Source organism: Gymnodraco acuticeps, unplaced genomic scaffold (assembly GCF_902827175.1).
Source record: "Gymnodraco acuticeps unplaced genomic scaffold, fGymAcu1.1, whole genome shotgun sequence".
NCBI lineage: Eukaryota > Metazoa > Chordata > Actinopteri > Perciformes > Bathydraconidae > Gymnodraco > Gymnodraco acuticeps.
Genome location: NW_022992050.1, coordinates 1 through 26991, shown reverse-complemented (window position 1 = coordinate 26991; position 26991 = coordinate 1). Strand labels below are relative to the sequence as shown.

The 26991-nt window shown below is 42.1% G+C and overlaps 1 protein-coding gene across 1 annotated transcript; it reads left to right on the top strand.

Moving 5' to 3' along the window:
- Positions 1–6574: 6574 nt before the first annotated feature.
- Positions 6575–26735, top strand: LOC117536912 (voltage-dependent P/Q-type calcium channel subunit alpha-1A-like; the record flags this gene model as incomplete). The annotated part of the gene is made up of 6 exons (XM_034202007.1): positions 6575–6666; positions 7854–8006; positions 11038–11225; positions 18604–18707; positions 26438–26553; positions 26686–26735. Coding segments are annotated over 6 exons (703 nt in total), but the record flags the coding sequence as incomplete, so codon positions are not given.
- Positions 26736–26991: the final 256 nt, after the last annotated feature.

Here is a 26991-nt window from a genome sequence, read left to right as displayed (position 1 = left end):
TCCCAGTTAACCAGTTAAACCCCGCGGTTTCTTGCAATAAACAGCGTCTGAGGGCTTCTTAACATTTAATAAACTTTGAATGTGTCATACCCACTTAACGGGAAGAAACTCAGCTATCAGACAATATTAACCATTTTTAGCTAAACGAAACAAAAGGGTAATAACAAAGGCTTCTGAATTAGCCCTGAACGAAAGAATGCTAACACACTTAGCACAGAACTCAAGGTAAAATACCCATATTACTTATTGGATCTGCACAAACAAGATATCGATTAGCAAGCAGTATTCCATAGAGATCACTGAGCGATCAGAACTCACGGCGAAATGACAACAAACAACAACAAAATAATTAGCTTTACGGGACCAAATCGGAAAATAAGTCTTACCGTTGCTGTGTCAAAAGTTGTGTTCAATGGCATCAAAACGATAACAATGCTGCTGAAGGTTGAACCAATGTGTCTGTCACTTCGAAATGATTTCTGATAATCCATCATTTCATTTGTATGTCAATAACGGAGATTTAATGTTAGCTGCTAATGATAGCTACCAGAGTGTATGACAGCTTCCGGTTCCGGGACATTCTGGCTGCGCATCACTCATTCACCAATGGGTAATGTTTAGATGGATTTAAGGAACTTCCCCTCGATTCTATTGGCTCTTACGGTTCAAAAGAGATGTCAATCATCAAAATCGACCGATGGGTCCCAGAGATATGGAAAATTCACCCAAATGACCCCAGAAGTGTTTTTTTTGTTGCTAAATCTCTCTAAAAAGATCAAATGTCACTTGTTTTGCATCAATCTTGATACAGGGTACTTATTATATGTTAGTTTGGATTCTTAAAGCTTTTAGTCTACCATCCCATCATTCAAGGGTGGTTTTCACTACAAGTAATGTTATTTTTTTGGACGGACACTATAATTTAAAAATGTTTACTATGTTCAATCTGAATTTACTTTAAAATAAAAAAAATCTGTATTGATTCTGACTTTTCTACATCTAACTCACAGGTTTATCATTGCTTTGAGAGAAAAGATTATTAATGTAACCCTTTTAGAAGGGAAGATATGGTCATTTGTTCTGGGAATGTCATTTTCGGTTAAGTAGGTATAACAACAACCATTCAAATAAGCTTGAATACAATAAAACAGGGATAAAATACAAGAATAAAAGTAATACTATACTATTCTGTTGAAGGCGGTGCCAAAAAGGAATGTTTTCAGGCTGGATTTAAATGAAGTGTGAGTCAGATAGATAAATAAATACTTTATTAATTTGACAAGTTATTTTGTTACAGGAGCAGTGTGGTTATTTTTTTATATAGATATATTGCAGTTTTTTCCACGGAGCATACAAACTAAAATAAGTTATTTTCATATAGTCATATCCTTATAGCCTCTTCTCTCGCCATATCCTCCTGCTTTCCTCCCCTTCTCATGAATTACCTCTTCCTCCTTCACCCTCATGTTGTTCCACGTGTTTCCTCTTTCCTACCTCCCCTCCTCGCACCCTCCCCCCTTCGTCCCCCTTTAAAGCGGCAGTCGCTGCTCCCTCTACCGGCCGCCCCGGTGCATTGTGGGCCGGTTTCAGCCGTTGCCAGGGGTGACTGCATCCTGGAGGTTTTGGGTAGTCTGGCAGCGGCGGATGGTTACCGTCTCGCGCGGATGAATATTGAAGCTCTGCATCAGAATGAGATGTGCGGGAGGAAAGAAAAAGGGAGACACATGAAGGAGAGACGGAGAGGCAGGGAAGGAAAACAGAACATTTGCTCTTTTGCCGCATCCATCTGCTCAGGATGCAGAAATCCATCTCTGTTGTGATTGGTCAACCACTTATAGATGTCCCGCCCCTCAGCCTATAATGTACAATGTGTCATAGCACTAGCAAAAAGAAGCACAAGTGTTACAGAGAGATGTCACTATGTTCTGGAAGTAAACACGGGAGTCCAATAGAGGCGTTTCAGGCAGGGGGGGGGTTGAACTGGAGAGAAGACAGGGATTTTAGCCTTGGCAGACCATTTACATGCACTAAAAACTCTACAAAACACACTACAGGAAAGGAAAACAGCCCTTTAAAATGCACGTGAGAAATGGTATTGTGCAGTAACAGTTTTGTATATGTAGCTCCCTCCAGTAATGACACAAGGCTGAGGTCTTGATTTAAATACGGGGTTTATTCTTGTGGGACCTATTCCAACCCGTGAGAACTGGGTTGTAAGACAAAAAATATATAAAGGGTAAACAATAAATAAATATGGAATATATGCATGTCATCACTACCGCTAAATAAAACAATAAACGGCACACATATCCCACACAGCAAGTAGCACAAGCTAACAATAGCATGTAGCACAAGCTAGCGCATAGCATACATACATATAACCTGCTGCTCAACTACACACATTTAGACAAACAACCAGCACTGCTTGTCATCTAGAGCAGTAGTTCCCAACCTGGGGGGCGCCAAAGATCGCAGGGGGGGGGGGGGGGGCGCCAGGCCTCAGATGATTTGAGGCCAAATATCATATTTAGACTTTCTTTTAAAACTTTTTTTTTACATATAATTGTAACACAATACATGATTGTCACTAAAAGCCTTGCCTCTACATTACAATAAAAAATAATTGATTAATTAGTTTGAATAAAAATTCAAGTTAGTATTAAAGGCATAAAAAGACAGAAATGTATAATTCTTTCTTTAATAGAAATGTTTCTTCTGCCCGTAAAGTGTCCAAACCAGGCTTGTCTGGATAAGCGCATTTTTAAAACATAGTCATTGTCCATGCCGGTTTCAGTTGGATTATTTGTCAGTTGCTCCGATCAGATCGGTCTCCTCCATTTTGTAGATTATTTACGACTTTTGAATCCACATAAACACATCGGCAGAATCCGGCTTACTTTGAGCATGTGTTTTAAACAGTTTAATCCCTTTGTGAATTGTTTCCACTTCCGCGCCGTCCTTTAATTTCTTCATTCAGCGGGAATCCAAATGAATGAATCCTGAGTACAATAACCATCAAAGTCACTCCAATAGTGCTCCTTGATTACGCTTTCATCCTCCTTTAACAAAATACTTCACATTCATCCAGTTTGTGAGTTGTAGCATTGTTGAGACTTTTAAACTTTAATTACCGCTGTTGCCCCCCAAATGACTCCTGTTGGAAGTTGCGCCCCCCCCCCCTTGTGTGTGTGGGGGGTGTGGGGGGGGGGGCGCAACTTCCAACAGGAGTCATTTGGGGGGGCTCTTGGGAAAAAAGGTTGGGAACCACTGATCTAGAGGGGCTGATATCTTTAACTGCATTTTTCCTTAGATTTTCTTTACATTCTGCATTGTGACTTTCAAGTGCGTCGATTAAACAAACAGGTGTAACACAAAACACCGCAGATTAGTTCCGCTTCTATTAATGTTGCACATAAAAGGTAGGAACCAAAAATACAATGTGGAACAAATGAACAACAGAAAGTGAAGACAGTTACAGTTTTGCTTTTGGGAAATAAGTAGATTTTAAAATCCCACTACGCCTGTAGATCAAATGCAGATGTGGTTATTTCCACCTTGTTGTGTTTCTCTCATTACTCAGAGACATGTCAGACTATAATCTCCAGCCTGTGTGTCTGTTGGATCTTTACCAGACCTCGGGCGGTTTGCTGTATCTGCTGAGCGCCGGTGTTCCAGGTCTGCAGCGTGGCCTTTAGCCGTGGCCGTTAAAAAGCCATTGAGGGAATGAGGGGCTTGGCTGCCGGTGCCGTGTCTGTTAATAAATGACCTCTTACTGGAATTAGCAACCAACCTGGAGACAGATGGAGGAGGAAGAGGAGGAGGGTGGGGGATGAAGATGAAGGAGGGGAGACAGGAAGAGGGATGGAGGGAGGAAGAGATGCCATATTCAAAATGTATCTCCATTCATTTTCACTGTCTTTGCCCGTCTTGTGCCTTTACCTGGTTATAACCTGGTGTACTTGTTTTAACTGACAGCCTTTAGTTGGGCCAGATGCTCTTTGCAGTTCGCCTCTTTCAAAACTGTCAATTCATCTGAGGGTTCAGAAATGGTCTGTTTGCATGTTGTTATTTGGACATAAGTACATTTCTAAACGGGTCAAATGTGACTGTGTGAGGAAGGAGCATGACGTGTCTGCAGTGCCACCTTTCAGACAAACACCTGCCGGTAAAAGAGCCTCCTACATGATGAAGTGCTGGAGGCAACTTTGAGGAAAGAAGCAAATATACATCTTGCAGAAAATGTATTTTTTTCTTAATTAATCAGGCGCCGTTTTGTCGTCTAATGGCGTCTGACTGAAGGCCGAAGTGAGTCCATTTAGTGTGCACCTCCTCTTCGTCTCTCTCGTCCTCCTCTTCGTCTCTCTCTCTCATCCTCCTCTTCGTCTCTCTCTCCTCCTCTTCGTCTCTCTCTCTCCTCAGAGCATCCCCTCTGAACGCCCCCTCACTCTCCCCTCCCCTCCTGTTGGACAGACCCTGCCTTACGCCCCCGTACGAGACAGAGCATGGACATTTCCAACTGGTCCCTGGCTGCCTTTACACCAGAGCTTCTCTCACACACACACACACACACACACACACGCACATGCACACACACACACACACACACACACACACACACACACACACACACACACACACAGAGGGAGGCGTGTCATGATGACAAAGATGGCAAAGGAGGCATTAGTGGAAAGAGCTCCTGAGTCACTCCTGTTGTGACCGTCAGTCTAACCTCAGTAATGGATACTTTTAGGTGTAATAAATTGACCTGCAATTTGAGGCGTTCATGTGTCATGATCCGTCCAGAAAGTAAACGACTGCCGATGTCTTTCTTCTCGTGTAGCACAAATACGAATACTGTAGTTTTTCTTAAGATGTGGGAATAGGACATTTGCGAATCCCCCCTCAAGGTCCACTTTGTTTCGAGGTTTTAAACACTCATTATAATCTAGGAAATGAGTCGTAATCATCAGATTGAACTGTAGAAAGTTGGAAAGGTAGCAAGTTATATTATTTAAATACTCGTCCTTGTATGAGTGTACTGTGTACCGATGGTCCAACCCTTACCCTAAAACTCATTCACACAGTTCACTTTTTAAATTAGGTTATAACTTAAAATGTCCAAAGATGTGTCACGATGTGGCCCCAAAGTGTACGACTTCAGATTGATGTTTTCAGTACATACATTTGCCAGTGGCAAACCGTCAGGGCCTTCAAGGTATTCAGAGAATACCCAGGAACACTCAGATAAAACAAACAAAACATCGATTTAATTATATAAATAAAATGTATATAAAATGAATAAATGAGAATCGTATCTGTGTTGTTGATCTGTAGTATTACAGTGATTTGTTTGTCCTTCTCGGACCATGCTCTACGCATTTCAGTGGTTTTGTGTTAGAAAAGAAAGCAACCAATCAGATCTTGTTCTGGGTCTCCGGGTAGAACATCCTTCAACAAGGTATTCTACATCCTTGATCGAATGCCCTGGCCGTTGCACTGAATGAGAGCGTACGTTTGGACTGACAGTTTGATCAACCAATCATATATTGATTTGTAGCCAATGGGCGTGTTCTTCCAGAGTTCCCCTCGGTTCCAGGGTATTCTAGAAGGCCCGCTAGTTAACTGGCTCGAGACAGAGGATCTAGATGAATGCGACGAAGCAATTCATGCCGTTTTATTGTTTTTAACGTTGAAATGGCAAGAGCAACAGGTGGAGATGAAGTTGTTGAGGAATTGTTGTGAGTACCCTTTTCAAGACGACAATTCAGTGAAAAGACGGACAATATAACGCGGCGGGGGGTGTGTGTGTCTACAGAAGGTCCAGTTGTGATAGACACGGTTCGCCACTGACATTTGCCTATGTTATTTGTTGGCCATGAGGGGTCGTGCAATAGGTCGCCATTGTCAGTATGTGCGTCTGTGTATTGTGTTTGTTCAAACGGTGTATGACTGATGATATGTGTATGTCTCTTAATGTCCACTATGTTTGTATATGTACATGTATGCGGAACTGCAGGACGGAGTCCAGAACAAATGTCCTTACGGGGACAATAAAGTATATCGTATCGTATCGTATTTTGTTCTCAATATTTGGGAATCTTCACTCAACATCCACTTAACACATACTTATACAAATGTGCACTGTCATCATGGTGTCTTTGCTCTGTTGCTATTGAACCGTAACAAGTTAGAAAGGTTGCAGGTTGTATTTTGTCAACATCGAAATATTTGTCTTGAATGAGTGTCCTGGTCCATGGTCTAACCCTAAGTACTACTCCCATATACAGTCCTTGTCACTTCTAACTCCTCTCAGTAGGTGGTGTTTGTTCAGGTGTAAATGTTGAAGTGGAAATAATGTGGTTAAAGCAAATGATTTTGTTGTGAACGCATTCATTTATCTTTGCTCAGCAGGTTTATTGTGCCATTGTACAAGCAATGCTTTTAGACAATGTTGCTGCTATAAATCAAACGACTCTCTGGGACCAGTAGGCATGTTTAGAAAGTTTGCAGATTTTGGAAGTTAAAGCCTCCTAAAGTGAAGTTGTTTTCTGTTTTCTCTCCTTCTCTCTTGCAGTATCTTGTCGTCAGTGGGGTCTCAACTCGACCTGAGGACGCTCCGAGCCGTTAGGGTGCTTCGACCTCTCAAACTGGTTTCTGGGATTCCCAGTAAGTGCTTTGCTCTGTGTTTCTGTGTGCACACTGTACGCTTCAACTACTACAGGGGTGTCCGAACTTTTTTCACCGAGGGACACATACAGAAAAATATACGAAGGGCTTGGCCACTCACTAGAGGTGTATTGCCTCATAAGTTCAGTTCAAATCAATCAAATGTAGGTAGAGTATGCTTGTGAGTGTTGGCAGCTCATCCCTTAAAACAGAAGCCTCAGATTGATGATAATAAGGAGATATAGGAAGGGTGTATTTCAAGCTTGTTGTGTAAATAAGTCATTGGGATTATTAACACATGAATACTACTGTGTAATATATGTTTACATATATATTTAAGAAGTACAATATAAGACAAGCACAAGTTTAATTTATAGGGCCGCACTCCATTATACTTTTTTAATTTTTTTATTCGATTCCGATTCAAAATGGTCCACGGCCCGCATTTGGCCCCCGGGCCGTAGTTTGGACACCCTTGAACTACTGTAACCACAGTCTCTGTCATATCTTGAAAACAGTTTGAGATGACTTTATCCAAATGTTTGGCATTTCAACACCAAGTAACATATCACAGACTTCTTTACTCAACAGTCTTAAAAGAAAACTACTATTGATTTGTATTCAAACAGAAATGTAGCTAAGTGCTCATATTGATTCTTGGTTTGAAGAAAGAAACATATCATTGTGTTTCTGTGTTCGAAAGACCCTCTACGCTTCAATTACTGTAACCGCAGTGTCTGTCATATACTGTAAACTGTTTGATATGACTGTAAACCACCTCAAACATAAAAATATATCATAGACATTTTCACTCCAGGAGAATTTGACCAATCCACAATTGTACCAAAGCCACCCTAACCCTAACCATTAGCCAATCAGCAACCAAGGTAACCCCCCCCCCCCCCCCCTTATCACCTGAATCTCCTCTAGAGCACCATTGAGTTATTTGTAACCAAATGTCTCTCGTGGGGCGTGGGGAGGGGCTCCTTATTTTCATCTAAAGTAACAGACAGAGAATCAGCACTTTGGAAACGGGGCTGAAACAGAAGGGATTATGGGTAATGCTGCAATGATCTGCTTGGTGTTTCAGCCAATCAGAGACAGGTTCTGTATATATCCTGTGATATATTGATGAAAAACAGTATGATAGGGGACCTTTAAGCATGTCTTCTGTTTGTGTCCTCCAGGCCTCCAGGTGGTGCTCAAGTCCATTATGAAGGCGATGATCCCGCTGCTGCAGATCGGCCTGCTGCTGTTCGTGGCCATACTTATGTTCGCCATCATCGGCCTGGAGTTCTACATGGGACAGTTCCACAACACCTGCTATGACAAAATATCAGGTAAGACAAACACGGCTGAAATGTGTTTTGTAAGGCTCTCACTAAGGTCTTCTTCTGGTTACTGCATCCATACTAAAACACATTGCTTTGGTATGCTTTTACTGGATACTATAGTGTAAAAAAAGGTGCCCCAATCAGGTTTGTTTGTCACAGATACTTATACACAAGGCTCCATACAGTCTTTTTACACAACCACTCAAAAAAACACTTAAGTCCGTGTAAACTGTCAAAAAGTGTATATCAGAATCGGAATACCTTTTTATTAGTCCAAAAAGGGGACATTTACATTGTTACAGCAGAAAAGAGCCAAAGACAGCTTAAAGTGGACCTATTATCCTATGATGGACAAATATATTGTAGGGACATACCTACAGTATACAAAAAATGTCTGTGAAGTTTTTTGGCTTAAAATACCAAACAGTTCACCCATTGTAGCCATGCCTCATTCTGCTCATACCCCTCTTTTGCAGCCCTGTTAGAGAAACGCGGATTTTGGGTCCTTAGCTTTAAAAAAAAAAAAAAAAAAAGAGGAGGCGGAGCTAATGCCTGATCAGAATTCTATCCTTCTGGACCTGTCTGCTGCATTCGACACGGTGAATCATCAGATCCTCCTTCGCACTCTCCAAGAACTTGGAGTTTCAGGCTCTTCACTTTCCCTCCTCACCTCATACCTCAAAGACCGCACCTACAGGGTTACTTGGAGAGGGTCCGAGTCCGACCCTTGTCAATTAACTACAGGGGTCCCTCAGAGCTCTGTTCTTGGTCCCCTCCTCTTCTCCACAAACTCGCTCGGATCTGTCATTAGCCCGCATGGTTTTTCATACCACTGCTACGCTGACGACACCCAATTAATTCTGTCCTTTCCCCGCTCAGAGACCCAGGTCGTCGCACGCATCTCTGCTTGTCTAGCTGACATCTCTCAGTGGATGTCTGCTCACCACCTCAAGCTCAACCTTGACAAGACTGAGCTGCTCTTTCTTCCGGGAAAAGATTGTCCCACTCTTGACCTGACAATCAACATCGGCACCTCAGTTGTTTCCCCGACTCAGACTGCAAGGAATCTGGGTGTGACCCTAGATAACAACCTGTCCTTCACTGCAAACATCGCTGCTACAACCCGTTGCTGCAGATACACGCTTTACAACATCAGGAGGATGCGTCCCCAGCTGACACAGAAAGCGACGCAGGTTCTGGTCCAGGCTCTCGTCATCTCACGCCTAGACTACTGCAACTCCCTCCTGGCTGGTCTACCTGCATGTGCCATCCGACCTCTGCAGCTCATCCAGAATGCAGCGGCTCGTCTGGTCTTCAACCTTCCGAAATTCTCCCACACCACTCCGCTCCTCCGCTCCCTTCACTGGCTTCCGGTAACTGCTAGAATCCACTTCAAGACACTGGTACTTGCGTACCATGCTGCGAATGGATCTGGCCCTTCCTACATCCAGGACATGGTTAAACCATACACCCCAGCGCGTGCACTACGCTCTGCATCAGTCAAACGGCTCGCTGCACCCTCGCTGCGAAGGGGACCCAAGTTCCCATCAGCAAAAACACGTGGGTTTGCTATCCTGGCTCCAAGATGGTGGAATGAGCTCCCCATTGAAATCAGGACAGCAGATAGCTTACACACCTTCCAGACTGAAAACTCATCTCTTTCGACTCCACTTCGAGCAATAGAACTATTAACAAAGCACAATATACTAATAAAGGACTGGCTTATCTAAAGCCAGTTGAGTAGCACTTGAAATGTTTTGGCTCTATGAAACCTGATGTACTTATATGATTCTGTTTTCTTCAAGGTTGTATCTTGTTGGTCGAATGCACTTATTGTAAGTCCCTTTGAATATAAGCATCAGCTAAATGCAATGTAATGTAAATGTGCCAGAGATAAAGTTAAATTCTGCTGTGATAAAACGCCATCCTGTTCTAAACCACATCAAGGATTATCTCTGAAACAGTATGGAGCTCAAATGCTTTTTCTCTTGCGGGTTTATCACAAGGTGAGTTCCTTTTTTTATTTCCTGCTTTTTAAACACATGTGCTCTACAGTACAGGTTAGCTCTGAGTGTTAGCGAGGCTAGCTAATGTAAACAAAGACGTCAGGCATTGTTTCTGATAGCAACTCTCTGTGGGTCCACCATCCGAAATTACGTCATATCAGCAGCAAATCTGTGTCCGCTCCATGGACCCCCGTTTTTAAAAGATGTGAGTACGGAGGAAAAGGCAAGGCAAGGCAAGGCAAGTTTATTTATATAGCACTTTTCAACACAAGGCTATTCAAAGTGCTTAACAAAAAATGAAAGACATTAAGAAAATGGCATTTAAAATCTGTCATTAAAAAGAAAAGCTAATAAAATAAACATTAAAAGAAAAAATACATGGATAAAAGTTACAGTGCAGTCTAAGATATGAATTGTTCAACTAAACATTAAAAGAAAAAGTATATGGATAAAAGTTACAGTGCAGTCTAAGATATAAATAGTTCAATTCTGACGCTGCGTGAGTTCCCCGACGCACCGGGGACACATATTGATGTATACAAGACATATAAAAGTGCATTTTGCACGATAGGTCCCCTTTAATGTTACCTAAGCATGCATAAAAAAAGTCCTGAAGATAAAAAAAGGGAATTAAAAATAAGAAGTTACACATTTTACAAAAAATACACATCCTGTAACAGTTCTGAGGATTTAGCAGCCAGGTATATATTGCACAGTTTTGAACGGCATATATTGCACATATTGCACGTTATAGATGTCCCTTCCCTAAAGTAAAAAGAATAATACAAAAAAAACCTTAATTGTGTGTTCTCTTCTAAAGTGGACAAAAATTCGGCACAAAAAACACAATTCAAACGATAATGAAATAAAAGGCTGTGTTGATTTTTAATGAAACAAGAAAACTTTAGTACTTCTTATAATATATCATATAATAATATGTTTTATAAGATGCTTAGATTTGAGTTACGACATCTGCTAAATGATTTAAGGAGTTGCTTTATGTAACGGTGGATTCTTCTGTCTTTGATCAGGCGAACAAATGGACGATCGGCCGTGCGGTCACGAGTTGCCGTCGAGACTGTGTACGAACGAGACGAGTTGTGAACATCGCTGGATCGGTCCCAACTACGGCATCACGCAATTCGACAACATCCTGTTCGCCGTGCTCACCGTCTTCCAGTGCATCACCATGGAGGGGTGGACAGACATGCTCTACTTCGTGAGTTAGCCTGATGAATGAGACCCACCTTGCCTTTTTGACTTTTAGAAAGATGTAGTTTGGTTTACAGTACAACATCAACTCTCAGGCACCACACCTCAAGGTTCAAGGCTTTCATTAGTCATACGTACATAGCTACAGTGTAGTTATGACGAGAAAAATCTTAGGTCACAGGCTCCTCCAACAGAGCAACACAATAACACAGAAAAAATTGTCCAAGTAAATACAAAAAAGAAAATAGTGAATTTGTGCAATAATGAAATAGGTAACTAAGGCACCCCACGTACCCTCAATGTCCCGTAATGTTACTTCTTCACACAAGATTGTATTTGGGCTGTAAGTCAAAGTCAACTTTAATGTCAATCTTACTCAGATTGTGTTTACAGACAGAGAGATCGAAATGACGTTTCCAACAATCCCGAATGTAAAATGATACAGTAATACAGATATGTATACAAATATGTATAAAATACGTATATCCTATATACACAATCAACAGACACATTTACACACGTTAAGGTAAAACAAACACAAACACAGTCACTTCAATATCAATAACTTTGGTGCAAGATTGTCCATAAAATGTGCATTTATTGCAGATTGTCCGTAGCAGCGTAAATAGATCAGATCAAGATGAGATAATATCAGGGTTCTTACGGTCATTAAAAACCTGGAAAAGTCATGGAAATTCAAAATGATAATTCCAGGCCCTGGAAAAGTTATGGAAAACAATATTTTTCCCAAAGTTTTGGAAAAGTCATGGAAATCAAATATAATTTATATTTTATCTAATCGCCGAAATAGTAATACTATAATGATAATAAACACTGTATAGTAATGAAACGTAAAATGGCATTTAACTGACGAGGTATTTTGCTGGTGAGAGATTTGAGTTGCTTTAGCTGAAGCTAGTAAGCCTATGCGATTTGTTTTAGAGGCACAACATGTTTCAGATGCAGACCTTATTCTCCTGTTCCATGTTAAAATAAACCATTTTCAGTGGTACCGCTGAGAAAGAGTAATTTTTTTGGTCATGGAAAATTAGGTAAAGGTCATGGAGAAGTCATTGTCTTGTCTTGCCTGGTTTATGCTTTTATGCTGCTGTATTGCCGGTTCGATTCAATTGTGTTCCGTTTTTGTTTTAGCTGTTTTAACTTTTAAATGCACTGTAAGGCGACCTTGGGTGTCCTGAAAGGCGCCTCGAAATAAAACGTATTATTATTATTGAAAATAATTGGTGAAAAAGTGTATGAATCCTGTAAGATGTACTTTATTGACCCCAATTTGGGAAATGATTGCATTACAGCAGCATAAAAACAAGGCATTGTACATAAGAGAGATTAAGAGTAGAAATAACCAATTCTAAAATGTTAACATTTCAAAATAGAAATAGAAATACAAATGAGATACATCGTATTTATAAGATTAACATGCCTTGCTATGTATCGCCATGAACAACGCTCAAAATGATTTACAAACAGGCTTCATACAGTCAATATAATTATTGGAAATACAGTGAAGGAATAAGAGTGTGCTTTGCAGTGTCTTTTGATTATGATCAAATTAGTTAACAATGCTTAACGGACTTGGCTGAACTGATCCTAACATACAGATGTGTGTCTCTTTCAATCAAGATCAGAGGTGTTTTAGGAAGAAACGCTAACCAAGTAGCCACATAGATAAATAGACCAAGGAAAAACCCCAAAAGCTTGGTTTGTTAAGAAAAAAGCCCGCTATGGCCTCATTGAACCAAATGAGAACGATTGTTTTTGAAGCATTGTTGTTGTTGGTCTGAACGCAGCTTTGTGCATAGAGTTTAATCTAAGAAAAGGCCGAAACTAGGACAAATATTGGTCGCTAGTTATTCCTCGTAAACCAATCTGGTCACTTTTCTCTCAGTTGGATAATGTGTCAAGTCATAGTTGTGGTTGTGGTTGTGGTATGGGTTGCCAAATATATTTAGGTAGTGAGAAATTGTCAGCTGATTATACAATGCCAAATTGCTTTCATGTACAGATACAGTAGGTGGCAGGAGGCACCTTTAAAGTGTGTTTGCTATATAATAATCCGAGAGGAAGAAGAAAAACAAACAAGTGCAGAACTCTGACACCCAACATGTATCTACCATTGATAGCAAAGGAAGACAATACAATCACACAAACTATTGTGGAGGTATTTAATCAAAAAACAAAAAAGTTGGAACTTGTTTTGTCACAATTTCAGTTCGGTCCCGTTCGGTTAGAGCTTTTGAATATGAAATAATCTATCTTTGCTGCCTACATCTTAGAGTTGCTAACCCCCAGGTGCATAAACGACATGTTATTATTTAATTTACACAAATTATGTGTAGTTTTTTCATCGGTATCTTGGTTGAGAAACAAGAAATTATCGCTAATCAGTATCAGCTGTAAAAAAATCTCCATATCGTGCATTCCTTGTTTAGGGTATTTATTTAGCGTCCTGAAGACTCGGGTGGGCGTGTAGGTTGGCGATTTGATTGGATTTCATTCAGCTAAATGAGGCATAAAGTAGTTTGAGATTTGATTCAAAACACCATTTGTCTGTCCAAAAGCCATTTTGCGTCCTTCTCTCCCTTTATGGCTCTCTGTTTGACTTCCTTTATCTCATCTGTCCTTTTCTTGCCTTTCCGAGTGGCTCTCCCTCCCCCTCCGCCTCCTTCTCTTCCACTCTCTATTCTGGTCCGTCTCGCTCTATATTTAACATATTTTCTGATGGATGGAGGCTGACTTCCACACTCACACAGGCAGTCAGGAGGAAACCAATGCAAGTTTAATAGAGAACAGGCTGCTTGCACTGTACCATGCAGGATAAAACCCTGCACACGGCACTCCAGCAGCAGATAATAATCAGCTGAGTCCCAGTCACACGCTATATCCTGCAGTCACCTGATGTCTCTGATTGTCAGCTGGCTGCGTTCAGTAAAGAAAAAAGAAGTGACACGGTGTCAGTCAATGTTGTTGCTGTTGACCTGCTCTCCAGACGCCTCGCTGCAATCGATGTTTGTGGAGCAGGAGATGCAGGAATGTGACGCTGCACATGAGGCGACTAAGTTGTTGTTTCTGCATCCAAATACTTAGTCTCTGCTCAGGATGTAAAGGTAGAGCCACTCCTGAACCATTCTAACCTTAACCCTAATCCAGCATTATACATATAGTTCCCTTCAATAGTGTTTTATTGTCAGAGTTTATAGATTTGGTGGTATAGTGGCGAAGTCCATAGGGACTTGGCTTGGCAACTGGAAGGTCACCAGTTCAAGTCCTGGAAAGACCAAGCGCTACCGAGGTGTCCCTGAGCAAGGCACCGTTCCCTACACGGCTCCCCGGGCGCCGTACGTAATGGAAGCCCACTGCTCCTAACACTAGGATGGGTCAACTGCAGAGAAACCGTGTCGTTACGTAGTACCTGTACTACGTAATGACAATAAGTTGAATCTGAAATCTTAAATTTGTTATCTTTGTAAAGGAATATTTTGGTCTTGTTAAAGTATATAGAGTTTAGTGATTTGTCCTCGGGAATCTGTTTAATGGTTAAAGTGTATTCCTGCCTGTAATGTGATCCATAGCTTCTCAGGAAGACACAGGTCAAGAGGTCATCTGATGTCTTGTGGGGGAGAAGCTTGGCCCATGTGGGTTTACAATGCAACGAGTCTTTGTCTCGACATCTGGCATGCATTAAAGGAAAACCCGCGTGTTTTAGGGCCCTCCTCTTCTTGTCTGTATAGTTGGGTGCTTGGCGCTTTTAGAGTTCAGAGTTTGCTGGGATCTTACATGAGAACTGTGATATGCTGTGAACTCTCCGGCCGTTCAGGCTCTCAATAAATATCAGTGTATTGACAGGCGAATCCAGTTTCCCTCATTTGATGATGCGCTCAACATTGCTGCAAAGAAGTTTTTACTTCACAATCTTCACAGTCTTCTGTATATGTTCTACTTTATAATGCTGTTTTAATTCTATTTTGAGATGTTTAATGTTTAACAATGACTTGTTTTAGTTTTTTATGCTGCTGCAACGCAAAAATGTCCCAATTTGGGATAAATAAATACCTCTTATCTTATCTCCTTGGTTGCTGTGCAGTACAGATAAAGTCGAAAACTAGAAGACGTTAGCACGCAAACAGTTTTAAAAAATCTGCCGTGAACATGTTTTACACGAAAGAAAATGCATTCAACCGTTTTTGTTAGAATTCAAAGATACAAATTGTATTTTGGTGAGAAAATGATTCAACATGTATTACTATATTATATTACAGTTTGCATATTGAGTTTTGTTAGGAAGTTAAATACATCATAGTTCTGTAAAGTCTGTTATGACCGGCTCGTAGGCCACAACAGGAAAAGAGAGAGAGACGTTCGAGGGTTCCAAAAACCACGGCACATTTATTGTGGCGATTCCAAAACAACACCAAAAACATGAGAGGGTGGGCGAGGGGAAAGGATCCCGGCGAGAGTCTTCCCACAGCGGGTCACGAAGGCCATGTGAATCCGGGCAGCTGGGCTTAAGTAGCACCTCGGCTCCGGCCAGGTGTCCCCAGTCATGCTGATTGGCCTCCACCCCATCACACGACCTGCAACACACCTGCACACTCGCAGGCCACAGGCTCTGGGGCCGTCACAAGTCTATGGCTGCAGTCGAATAGTCCATTTAGCTTAGGAACCTTCCTAACGGAGTCGAAATGACCCGGAAGTCCCTCACTGGCAGCCATGATAAGTGCTGTTCGAATTCTCTAAATGAAAGGAAAGGAGGTTTCAAACTTCCTTTATAACCTCCTTTAGCTTAGGAACCACTGGACCTCCCTAACCGAAAGGAGAGGAGAAAATGCTGCCCCACAATGCCTTGCGGCCGCAGCATTTGCCGTCACTCAACAGTCGGCCGTTCACGGAAACAACCGATTATGACAGAGAAATGATATCATGAAAGTTACGGTGCTTATTAAGCATTTTAAAACGTATGTGGTAAGTTGCCAAAGTGCTTTGTTTTGAACGTTCATCAGTGTTATAATCAAAAAGAGAAATATGAACGTTAGTTTTTACTGAAATGATCAAATAAAGTCAACATCTCACAGTCTTTACTGAGCTGTTTGGGGTTTGTTCAACTTTTAAAAGATGTTTGAATGGTGATATATACAGTGATAGATGTTAAGGACTAACGTTTATAATAAATACATCTGTATTGATTTTAAGATCTTTTCATCAATCATACGTATTGGGATCATTTGTATTAATGTGGACCGGAGGGAGAGGGTGACGAGCAGAAGCTTCACTTTCCTTTTTTATTTCAATTCCAACTTTGGTCCTGAAGAATATGTTTCTCTGTTGTCCACGTTCATAAAGCATAAAGCATCAGAGCACGGTGCAGAGTCTCTAGATGAGTCCCTCGTTCGTTTTGAACATCCATGTTGTAGTCCGCTGTATAGAAAACTGTAGTTTCCATGGTTACCCCACAGCAGCAGACGCACATTCATGACGTCCGCTGGCGCATCATAAACACGTCGGATAGTAAAAGTGCATTCGGATTCTCTAAAGTACCGCAGTCTCTTCTCCTAAGTCCTTTTGAATTCTCCTATCCACTATCCCTTAACCCCGTGACGTTTCACTCAGAGGCAGTGGCGGCGCCAGGGTATGGCTGGGGTAGGCTACAGCCATACCAAGAAATGGCTTAGCCCTACCTTAGCCCTACCATGAAAAAGTATGTTAAAGTAAGCATGTTGAGAACACGGATTGTGAAAATCTACCGGTCGTGTCCATAACACACAAACTGATCCTGCTGTAACAACAAGTGCACGTTACTGACGCTGGTTGAGACCATTCGGGCTTATGCTAGAGGGGTGCAAGGAATAGTCTAAGTAGTGGGGGAGTTTTATACACTAAAGGTGTGGACATTCTCTCGCGTTATAATATCAGCGCGGCCGCGGTCAGATCAAAATGCCTCCGAATGCAATTTGAACAGACCTACAGCCAATCAGAGCAACGAAACGTTGGGTCTGCTGCGTCATGCATTACTGATTCGTCACGTTCACAGTGAAAAGTCCCCAAACTCGCGCCGAGTAAATTGCAGACAGACAGCAGAACTTCTAGGATTAATTGTATATTTCGGATGGATAGATTTGTTCTTAAACGCCCTCGCATTGTGGTACAAGTCGAACAGGTGCCAGTGTCACACGACCCACCTGAAGAGTGAATAGTGAGTTTTCAATATATTTTGTAATAATGGGTCATTTGAAAAAGTGTTTTGTATGACAATAGAGTCAGGCCACCTGTGTTCTGTCTCTCTCTGTTTACCTGTGTCTCTGTCTCTCTCCCTCATTCTCTCTCTCTCTCTCCCTCTCTCTCTCTCTCTCCCTCTCTCTCTCCCTCATTCTCCCTCTCTCTCTCCCCTCTCTCTCTCCGTGTCAATTCTATATGCCAACTTTTCTTGTTTCTGCCGCTGCGTATGTTGTAACACCATGGAATTAGCAGAATAGGCTATTGTATTGTTTAACTCACACCTGTTGCTCTCGATGTAATTTAGCTGATAAAAGGAGACTAATAAAAGCTAATAAAAGCCTCACGCTTGGCGTTTCACTGTCAACGGGTGTGATATAGCGTGTATGTAAATCATTACAAATACTGACTTGAGCCCCACCACTGTATGGGTTAGCCCTACCATAGATTACCCAACAAAAATACTCTGGCGCCGCCACTGCTCAGAGGTCAAGGAATAGGAGATAGGGTTAGAATTTAGGAGCTGATTTTTGGACTATTCGACTGCAGCCTATGTTAGATTGCTTAGAAAACATGTTCTTCCATCCACAAATAGATCAAGCTTCTTACCTTACATTTAAACAATGCCAATTTAACTTATTGTACTACTCATTTTTACTGAACTAAATAGAAACTACGTTAGCATTGTAATCTAGCCAAGCAGGACTGTGCTGCCTTCAGGCTGATAACAGCTAACTTGAATGCTCTTCTTGCTGAACATGGATTTGTTGTTATCAATGTAGCCTTATCAGAGAAAATAATAGAGTTCTTACACACTGAAGAAAATTAAGTTATGTACCATCACCTTTACAGAATGTTAGCATTGATTGACATTGATACTGAAGCATGGGTTCTCGTGACTTTGGTACAGGAAGTATTTAGAGCTAAAAGCATGAAGTAATAAACCCTCACCAAGACTGTTTTATACTGAGGTGTAGTCAGTGCATATCATAGATAACATATAAAACAAAGAGGAAAATAGTCTGTGTAGAAGTAGAGCGAAGGTTCATTAAAAGTGAAGAATTCTCGAACGTTCAGGTTGTCAAAAGTCTTAATTTAAATCCCATTTTACATTTTAGATGACCACTAATACCTCTGTCTCTCTTTCCCCCCTGCAGAGTAATGATGTGGGAGGCAGTACCTGGAACTGGATGTACTACATCCCCCTCATCATCATCGGCTCCTTCTTCATGCTCAACCTGGTGCTGGGTGTTCTCTCAGGGTACGACACTTCACCTCATTTTCACAATTTCTTCCCACATAGAACCAGAGATGGCAAAAGTACACACAAGTACTGACTAAACTTCTTTACTCAAGTGAAAGTAAAGAGGCTTTGAAATGTACTTCAGTAAAAAGTACCCATAACTAGCAGCTGCTTTAAAGAGTACCTGACCTCCCTTTATATTAATAGAACAATAATGTCATTGTTAGCTAATGAATGTTTCCATGCTGAACAACGGCAACATGACAACGTTTCCATTGGTCCCTCTTCTTTAGAGAAGACCAGGTGTTACGTCCCCCTCTAGGGTAGAGGAAAACAACACACACCAGAATGGATTTGGTAATAATTATAATAGGGTTTAATAAATAACAATGAAGGTGTACAACAAGATGAAACAAAAATAGCCTAAGCCAAACAAAAGAGCCAAAAGGGCGCAAATCTACTGCTAGAAACAGAAGGAGGACTCTAGAAAATGAGCCTAGTTGACACACCTGAGATCACTTCCAGTCAACACTAATTTGAAGGAGGCTGCAGGTAAACGCAGTTAACAACAGGGAACAAAACATGCTACTCTAAACACATAACAGAACACGCTAAACACATATCACCACACGCTACTCTAAACACATAACTTAACACACAACACTAAACACAGTTCAGAAGAGTCAAAATACAATCTAGCTTTAAGGTTAATGTGTCCACACAGGAGCAAGATGTGTGAGGCGTCTGATTGCAAGAGAGCCTCCGGAGTGATAGCTGTCCCCAAGCTTTGTAGCATCATCTCTGGCAGGTGTGAGCTGGGATGGCATGGGGATTGGAGTGCGTCGGGCCCGGCGTGCTCCAATCAGTATCTTCGGGGGCGGAACCAGGAATTGGTAGCCAATCACGTTGAAGCAACCACACAGCTCATTTACAGGATAGCAAAACAGGATTAACAGGACCGGAGAGGCGACAGCCGTCACACCCCCCCCCCCCCCCCATAAAACACAAACCCACAGGTTTTGTGAAACTACACACACTACGAACCCATCGAATAACACCAACCAACCTGGACATGTCATCGGCCAACACTCTCTCTTGCGGCTTTCACACCAGCGCTTTTCCCTTTCTAGCTCCGAGCTAGAGCTTTTCTGGTTCAGCTCCGGTTTCCCTTTTCTGCTCCCGCTCTGTTCACACCGCCCAGCACCCGACTGGTGCTGCCGCTGCTGCGTCATGACGTCACCGTTTACATCGCTGATTTGCTCCCCAACGGCATTACGGCGCTCACAACAACAACAACGGGGAACTGCGTCGGGTCGATGATCGTGTTGCTTTTAATCACACGAAGCCAGAATAAATTGAATAACGACTTCTCCAACCTTATACTTTGCTCCAGAGTGCCGTGGTTCATTGTTTATTAATGTGTTTCTGCAGCATTTACCGACCGCTGCAGTGTTGGCTGCTCTTCCACGGGAGTTTATTCTCCCGTTAGCTCCCGGTTAGCTCACACTGCAGCGGCCGCTCTAAAGTATTCACTGTCCGACTCACACAAGCAGCTGATACATATCCCCAGTTCCCCTTAAGTGAATGTGTGTCAGTCTGAATTGACGCTGTTTGGCATCACAACGCTGTTATGAAAGTTTCTCTGGTATACAATGGGTGATGTTAGCATAGCAACTGAAGCTAAACTGACTACTTGCTATTGCTATCCTATTGTGGCATAAACCGTTTTCTACAGGCACATTTTACCGGCGTATTTTTATTATGATTCTACTTGTGATAGTCGGACACGACAACCTGTGCAGCCCATGTATTGATCATTCCATCCGATAGCTGCTATAATACAAAACAAAACGTCTGCCTCTCTCCACAATGATCAATAACAGTGAACGGATGGTCAAAGTAAGGTACAAATAAACAGAATCACACGAAGCCTGGTTAGTGTTGCCTGACTTTATAAGTGTGTTTATAAGCACTACTGCTTGTAGGCAGGCATGACAGTCGACCCATGTTCAGGGGAGGAGGGTTTAGTTTCCTGCACGCCTCGACGTAAGAGAGACATAAGCGACGCCACCTCTTAGCTCCGAAGCTCTTGCCTCTAGACCGACAATGTTTTGGAGCTGGAAGTGAACCCGATTCCGGAGCTAAGAGCCGGCGCCGCTGCGGTGTGAACAGGAAAAACCGGCGCTTTTCAGCTCCAGCTCCGAGCCGGAGCTGAAAAAGCGCTGGTGTGAAAGGGGCATCTGAGCCCTTTTATATATCTAACCTGGTAGTCCCGCTCGATAAGAGCCCATTGCGTGAGCCGCTGGCGGTGCCGGTACAGGCGAGTCCATAACATGAAGGGATCGTAGCAACTACACATCACAATTAACGAAAAGCTAGATCCCACACAAATCTCAAGGTACCGTAAGACTAACAATAGATCGAAGATGACTAACTGATAGCCTAGCAGACACTCTCGGATTACCGGGAGAGTCGGTCTGGCGGGAGGCGTGTCTGAGCCGGCATGTTGCGCTGGTCTCACGACATCCTCGTGAGAAGAGGAAACCACATCTTCACAGCTTCATCTAGAAGCATCGGCACAAACATAGTATCAGACAATGTCACATCTGAGTCAGTCTTACGCCCCTGTGCACATGTGACTGCACAACTAGGGAAAATGTGAGTTTTTATTACCTCAGGTGACCCTGCGGACTGAGGGGCGTCCATTACTTCCAGTGCAGGAGTCACCTTACCACCCGCAATATCGTTTCCCATTACCTCGTATAGGTAACGCGGGATACACAGCAACAGGGGGAAAAAATGGTGACAAATCTTGACTGCACATGTACAGTGTGTACGGGCCGTGGAACATAACCAATCTCAATGCCACTTAGTATGGAGCCATAACCACAGGCTGACTGGTCAGAAAGTGGCAGCGCAGAGGCAACTATCACAGACTGTGACCCTCCAGTGTCTCGCAGTATATGCACGGGTCTCTGATCGGCAGGCTTACCAGTTAAAGATATCAACCCATCAAATATGAAGGGCTTAAAACAGTCATCTATCTCGTCAGTATCAGTTGTAGGATTAGTAAGTGACTCTGCTTTAATTAAGCCGATGCCTTTCGGCTGGGACATATTTTGTGGCTGCTCCCTACGCTTCAGAGTCTCACCGTTTGCAATGACGTGTCCAGGCTGGTGACAGTAATAGCACTCTCTCTCCTCTTTTTCCACGTTATACACATTCGATGGCTGAGTAAAGGGTGCAGCTGTCACCCGGCGGGGTTGATCAGTAAAACCCGGAGAAAACACAGATTTGTTGGTAAGCACATACTCGTCAGCCAACACAGCTGCAGCTGAGAGTGTATTCACTTTCTGCTCATTTAGGTACACCACAATGCGCTCGGACAAACATTTCTTAAATTCTTCCATCAAAATTAATTCTCTCAGAGCACCATAATCCGCGGCTTTACAGGAAGCAATCCACTTCGCAAACATCATTCCCTTTTCTCTGGCAAACTCCACATGGGTTTGATTAGGACCCTTCCAATGGTATCTAAATGTCTGCCGGTAAGCTTCGGGTACGAGTTAATACAGTCTGAGGATGGCAGTTTTAACGGTATCATAATCAAGACTTTCCTCCAAAGAAAGAGCAGCCACTGCTTCCTGAGCTCTCCCGTGAATTCTACATTGCACCAGGAGAGCCCGCGATTCAGCCCGCGATTCAGCCCGCGATTCAGCCGGCCACCGCAGCGCTGCAGCAATGCGCTCAAATGCGCCAAAATACGCATCCACTTCAGTCTCCCTAAAGGTTGGCACTAATGAGAGATGTTTACTCACATCAAAGGCAGGTGGATGAGGGCCGGCGGCCAGGGCAAAAGCTCCGGATGCGTGCAGTTGCGAGTCCAACTCCAGCTGACGCAACCTGACTGCTTTGTCAGCCTCAATCTCTAGCTTGAGCTTCCTTATTTCCAGCTGAAATTGTATCTGCCTGCTCTGCTCTTTGTCTGTTGCCTCCAGCTGAAGACGTGCAAGACGGACCTTTAGTTTAGCCCCCTCTCGGGACTCCACTGAGCTACCAGGGGATAGTGCTTCATGGCGAGGCGACTTGAGCGGTGGTGTAAACCGCCTGTCGTCCTCACTGTCCCCACCCTCTCCCTGAGCAGCTGAAGGCTCCGCCTCAAGCTTCTGTGTCTCCCAATCTTCCATTAATGCATCAGACAGTGCAGGCAACACAAGATTACCCCGTTCCACCAACTCATCCACAATGACCACCTTTAAATCTGCTTTTAATAACTGCTTTGCCCCAGTGAGACTGAAGTGTTGAGCAATCTCTAACAGGTCTTCCTTACGACACTGATCTAGCTGCTTGACTGAAGGACTGATTAAAAAGGACTTCAAATTAAACGATGCCATACCCAGGTGAACTGCACTCAAGCTTTTACCCAATTGTTACCACCAAACCCACTTATAACCCCAGAATTCAGATGAATAGATCCCGGACGAGTCCCCAAGTATGTTACGCCCCCCTCTAGGGTAGAGGAAAACAACACACACCAGAATGGATTTGGTAATAATTATAATAGGGTTTAATAAATAACAATGAAGGTGTACAACAAGATGAAACAAAAATAGCCTAAGCCAAACAAAAGAGCCAAAAGGGCGCAAATCTACTTCTAGAAACAGAAGGAGGACTCTAGAAAATGAGCCTAGTTGACACACCTGAGATCACTTCCAGTCAACACTAATTTGAAGGAGGCTGCAGGTAAACGCAGTTAACAACAGGGGAACAAAACACGCTACTCTAAACACATAGCAGAACACGCTAAACACTAGTGCTGGGGGGAAACGATTATTTTGAAAACGATTAATCGGGCGATTATTTGATCGATTAGTCGACTAATCTAACGATTATTTTTCTGTTGTTCAATTCATAAAAGACGTAATGTAAAAAAAAAAATGTTCACGATACTGTGTCTCAGGGGATCTTAATATTTAAGAACCTATTAATGTGTTATACCAGATTAACGGAAATAATCTCAGCTAATTGACGATACAAACCATGTTTACCAAAACAAAACACAAGTCTCATAAGAAGCATCTAAATGACCCCTGAGCGAAAAATGCTAACGGGCATTGGCACTGAACTCAAGATAAAAGTACCCTTATTACTTATCGTAGCTGCACATACAATATATCCGATTAAAGCTGAGACTCCACAGATTATGTAGGTACATAGTATCATCACTGAGTGATCCGGACTCGCGACAGGGGAAGCAAATACAGTCATCACAACACGTACCTTCACAGAGCTTCTAGGGAGATCGTCACACCGCCGTAGCTGTCAATCTGATCAAAATACATGTTCAATGGCATTAAAATGAGAAGAAACGCGGCTGAATCGGTTAATCCATAGGTTCTTAACGTCTATGTATAAAAAAAATGATTGAATTTATAATCCATAATTCCATTTTTATGTAAAAATCGGAGAGCAAATGCTAGCTGCTAATGGTAGCCACCACAGCTAGCTGCTGCTTCCGGTCTAGGCTATGCAGCAGTCTCAGTGAGATATAAATATATAAATATCTTTGCATTTTGGACTAACTTTAAAATATTCCCATGCTTTTGAAGACCTAGGGCGAGATGTTTTCGTTTGGGGGCTTCGTGCGCAATCCTGTGAGGAGGAGGTGGTAGCCGTTTCAGTCTCCATTGTGTTTGAAGTGCGATTGCAAACTGCTTGTTACTTTGGGTGACCCACGTGTGTGTAGCGACGCGTCGACGCGGAAATATGTCGTCGACGATATTTTGAAGTCGACGCGTCGCTACAGCACTACTAAACACATATCACCACACGCTACTCTAAACACATAACTAAACACCCCTAACACACAACACTAAACACAGTTCAGAAGAGTCAAAATACAATCTAGCTTTAAGGTTAATGTGTCCACACAGGAGCAAGATGTGTGAGGCGTCTGATTGCAAGAGAGCCTCCCGAGTGATAGCTGTCCCCAAGCTTTGTAGCATCATCTCTGGCAGGTGTGAGCTGGGATGGCATGGGGATTGGAGTGCGTCGGGCCCGGCGTGCTCCAATCAATATCTTTGGGGCGGAACCAGGAATTGGTAGCCAATCACGTTGAAGCAACCACACAGCTCATTTACAGGATAGCAAAACAGGATTAACAGGACCGGAGAGGCGACAGCCGTCACACCAGGAAATGATGGATACACGGATCGTGTTCAAATCAATAGGAAGGCAATGACTCTAAATAATAATGATCACGCATCAAACACACATTCAAACTAAAGGTACCAGCTGTTTGGAAAATGTGAGAAGTAGAAAGTACAGGTATTTGTGTTCAACATGTAAGAAGTAGAAAGTACAGGTATTTGTGTTCAACATGTAAGAAGTAGAACGTACAGGTATTTGGGTTCAAAATGTAAGAAGTAGAAAGTACAGGTATTTGAGTTCAACATGTAAGAAGTAGAAAGTACAGGTATTTGAGTTCAACGTGTAAGAAGTAGAAAGTACAGGTATTTGAGTTCAACGTGTAAGAAGTAGAAAGTACAGGTATTTGTGTTCAACATGTAAGAAGTAGAAAGTACAGGTATTTGAGTTCAACGTGTAAGAAGTAGAAAGTACAGGTATTTGTGTTCAACATGTGAGAAGTAGAAAATACAGGTATTTGTGTTCAGCATGTAAGAAGTAGAAAGTACAGGTATTTGAGTTCAACGTGTAAGAAGTAGAAAGTACAGGTATTTGTGTTCAACATGTGAGAAGTAGAAAATACAGGTATTTGTGTTCAGCATGTAAGAAGTAGAAAGTACAGGTATTTGAGTTCAACATGTAAGAAGTAGAAAGTACAGGTATTTGGGTTCAAAATGTAAGAAGTAGAAAGTACAGGTATTTGTGTTCAACATGTGAGAAGTAGAAAGTACAGGTATTTGAGTTCAACGTGTAAGAAGTAGAAAGTACAGGTATTTGTGTTCAACATGTGAGAAGTAGAAAGTACAGGTATTTGAGTTCAACATGTAAGAAGTAGAAAGTACAGGTATTTGAGTTCAACGTGTAAGAAGTAGAAAGTACAGGTATTTGTGTTCAACATGTGAGAAGTAGAAAATACAGGTATTTGTGTTCAGCATGTAAGAAGTAGAAAGTACAGGTATTTGAGTTCAACATGTAAGAAGTAGAAAGTACAGGTATTTGGGTTCAAAATGTAAGAAGTAGAAAGTACAGGTATTTGTGTTCAACATGTAAGAAGTAGAAAGTACAGGTATTTGTGTTCAACATGTAAGAAGTAGAAAGTACAGGTATTTGGGTTCAAAATGTAAGAAGTAGAAAGTACAGGTATTTGTGTTCAACATGTAAGAAGTAGAAAGTACAGGTATTTGGGTTCAACATGTAAGAAGTAGAAAGTACAGGTATTTGGGTTCAACATGTAAGAAGTAGAAATTACAGGTAGTTGGGTTCAACATGTAAGAAGTAGAAAGTACAGGTATTTGTGTTCAACATGTAAGAAGTAGAAAGTACAGGTATTTGGGTTCAACATGTAAGAAGTCAAAGTAAAAAGTCGTCAGAAAGATAAGTCGTGGAGTAAAGTACTGATACCAGAAAAATTTACTGAAGTACAGTAACGAAGTATTTGTACTCCACAACTTCCCACCTCTGTATATCCCACTGCATACTTCTCTACGCTCTGGATTGTTTATATGTTTGTGTTTTGTTTGATTGAAATGAGCTAAATGTCATACTGATAATGTGTCCAACAGGGAATTTGCCAAAGAGAGAGAGCGGGTGGAGAACCGGAGCGAGTTCCTAAAGCTGAGGCGACAGCAGCAGATTGAGAGAGAGCTCAACGGATACTTGGAGTGGATCTGCAAAGCAGGTCAAGACACACACACACACACACACACACACACACACACACACACACACACACACACACACTGCTCATTGTAGAAAAACAACTGAATAGAAATGCGGTGTATTGACGTCTTACTCCCCTTATGTTCAGAAGAAGTGATCCTGGCTGACGATGACGTCCCTGGGAACTTTGATGGTAACTAACCATCATTTGTTTACTTTAAGTGAGACAAAATAAAATGTTCAGACAGTATCAAGACAGATATAAATAGAGATATTGGAAATCAAAAAAACATTTATCATAAGAAGACGTTCAATTTGTAGAAATATAACAGCAGAAAAGGACTTGATACTTATTGTATGACTACAAATCTAAACGTGCTCTTCTTATTGGCTGGTTTGGTACATACTGTATCTTAGCATTGTCTTTAGCTAGCAATGCTAATCACTGCTGGAGAGA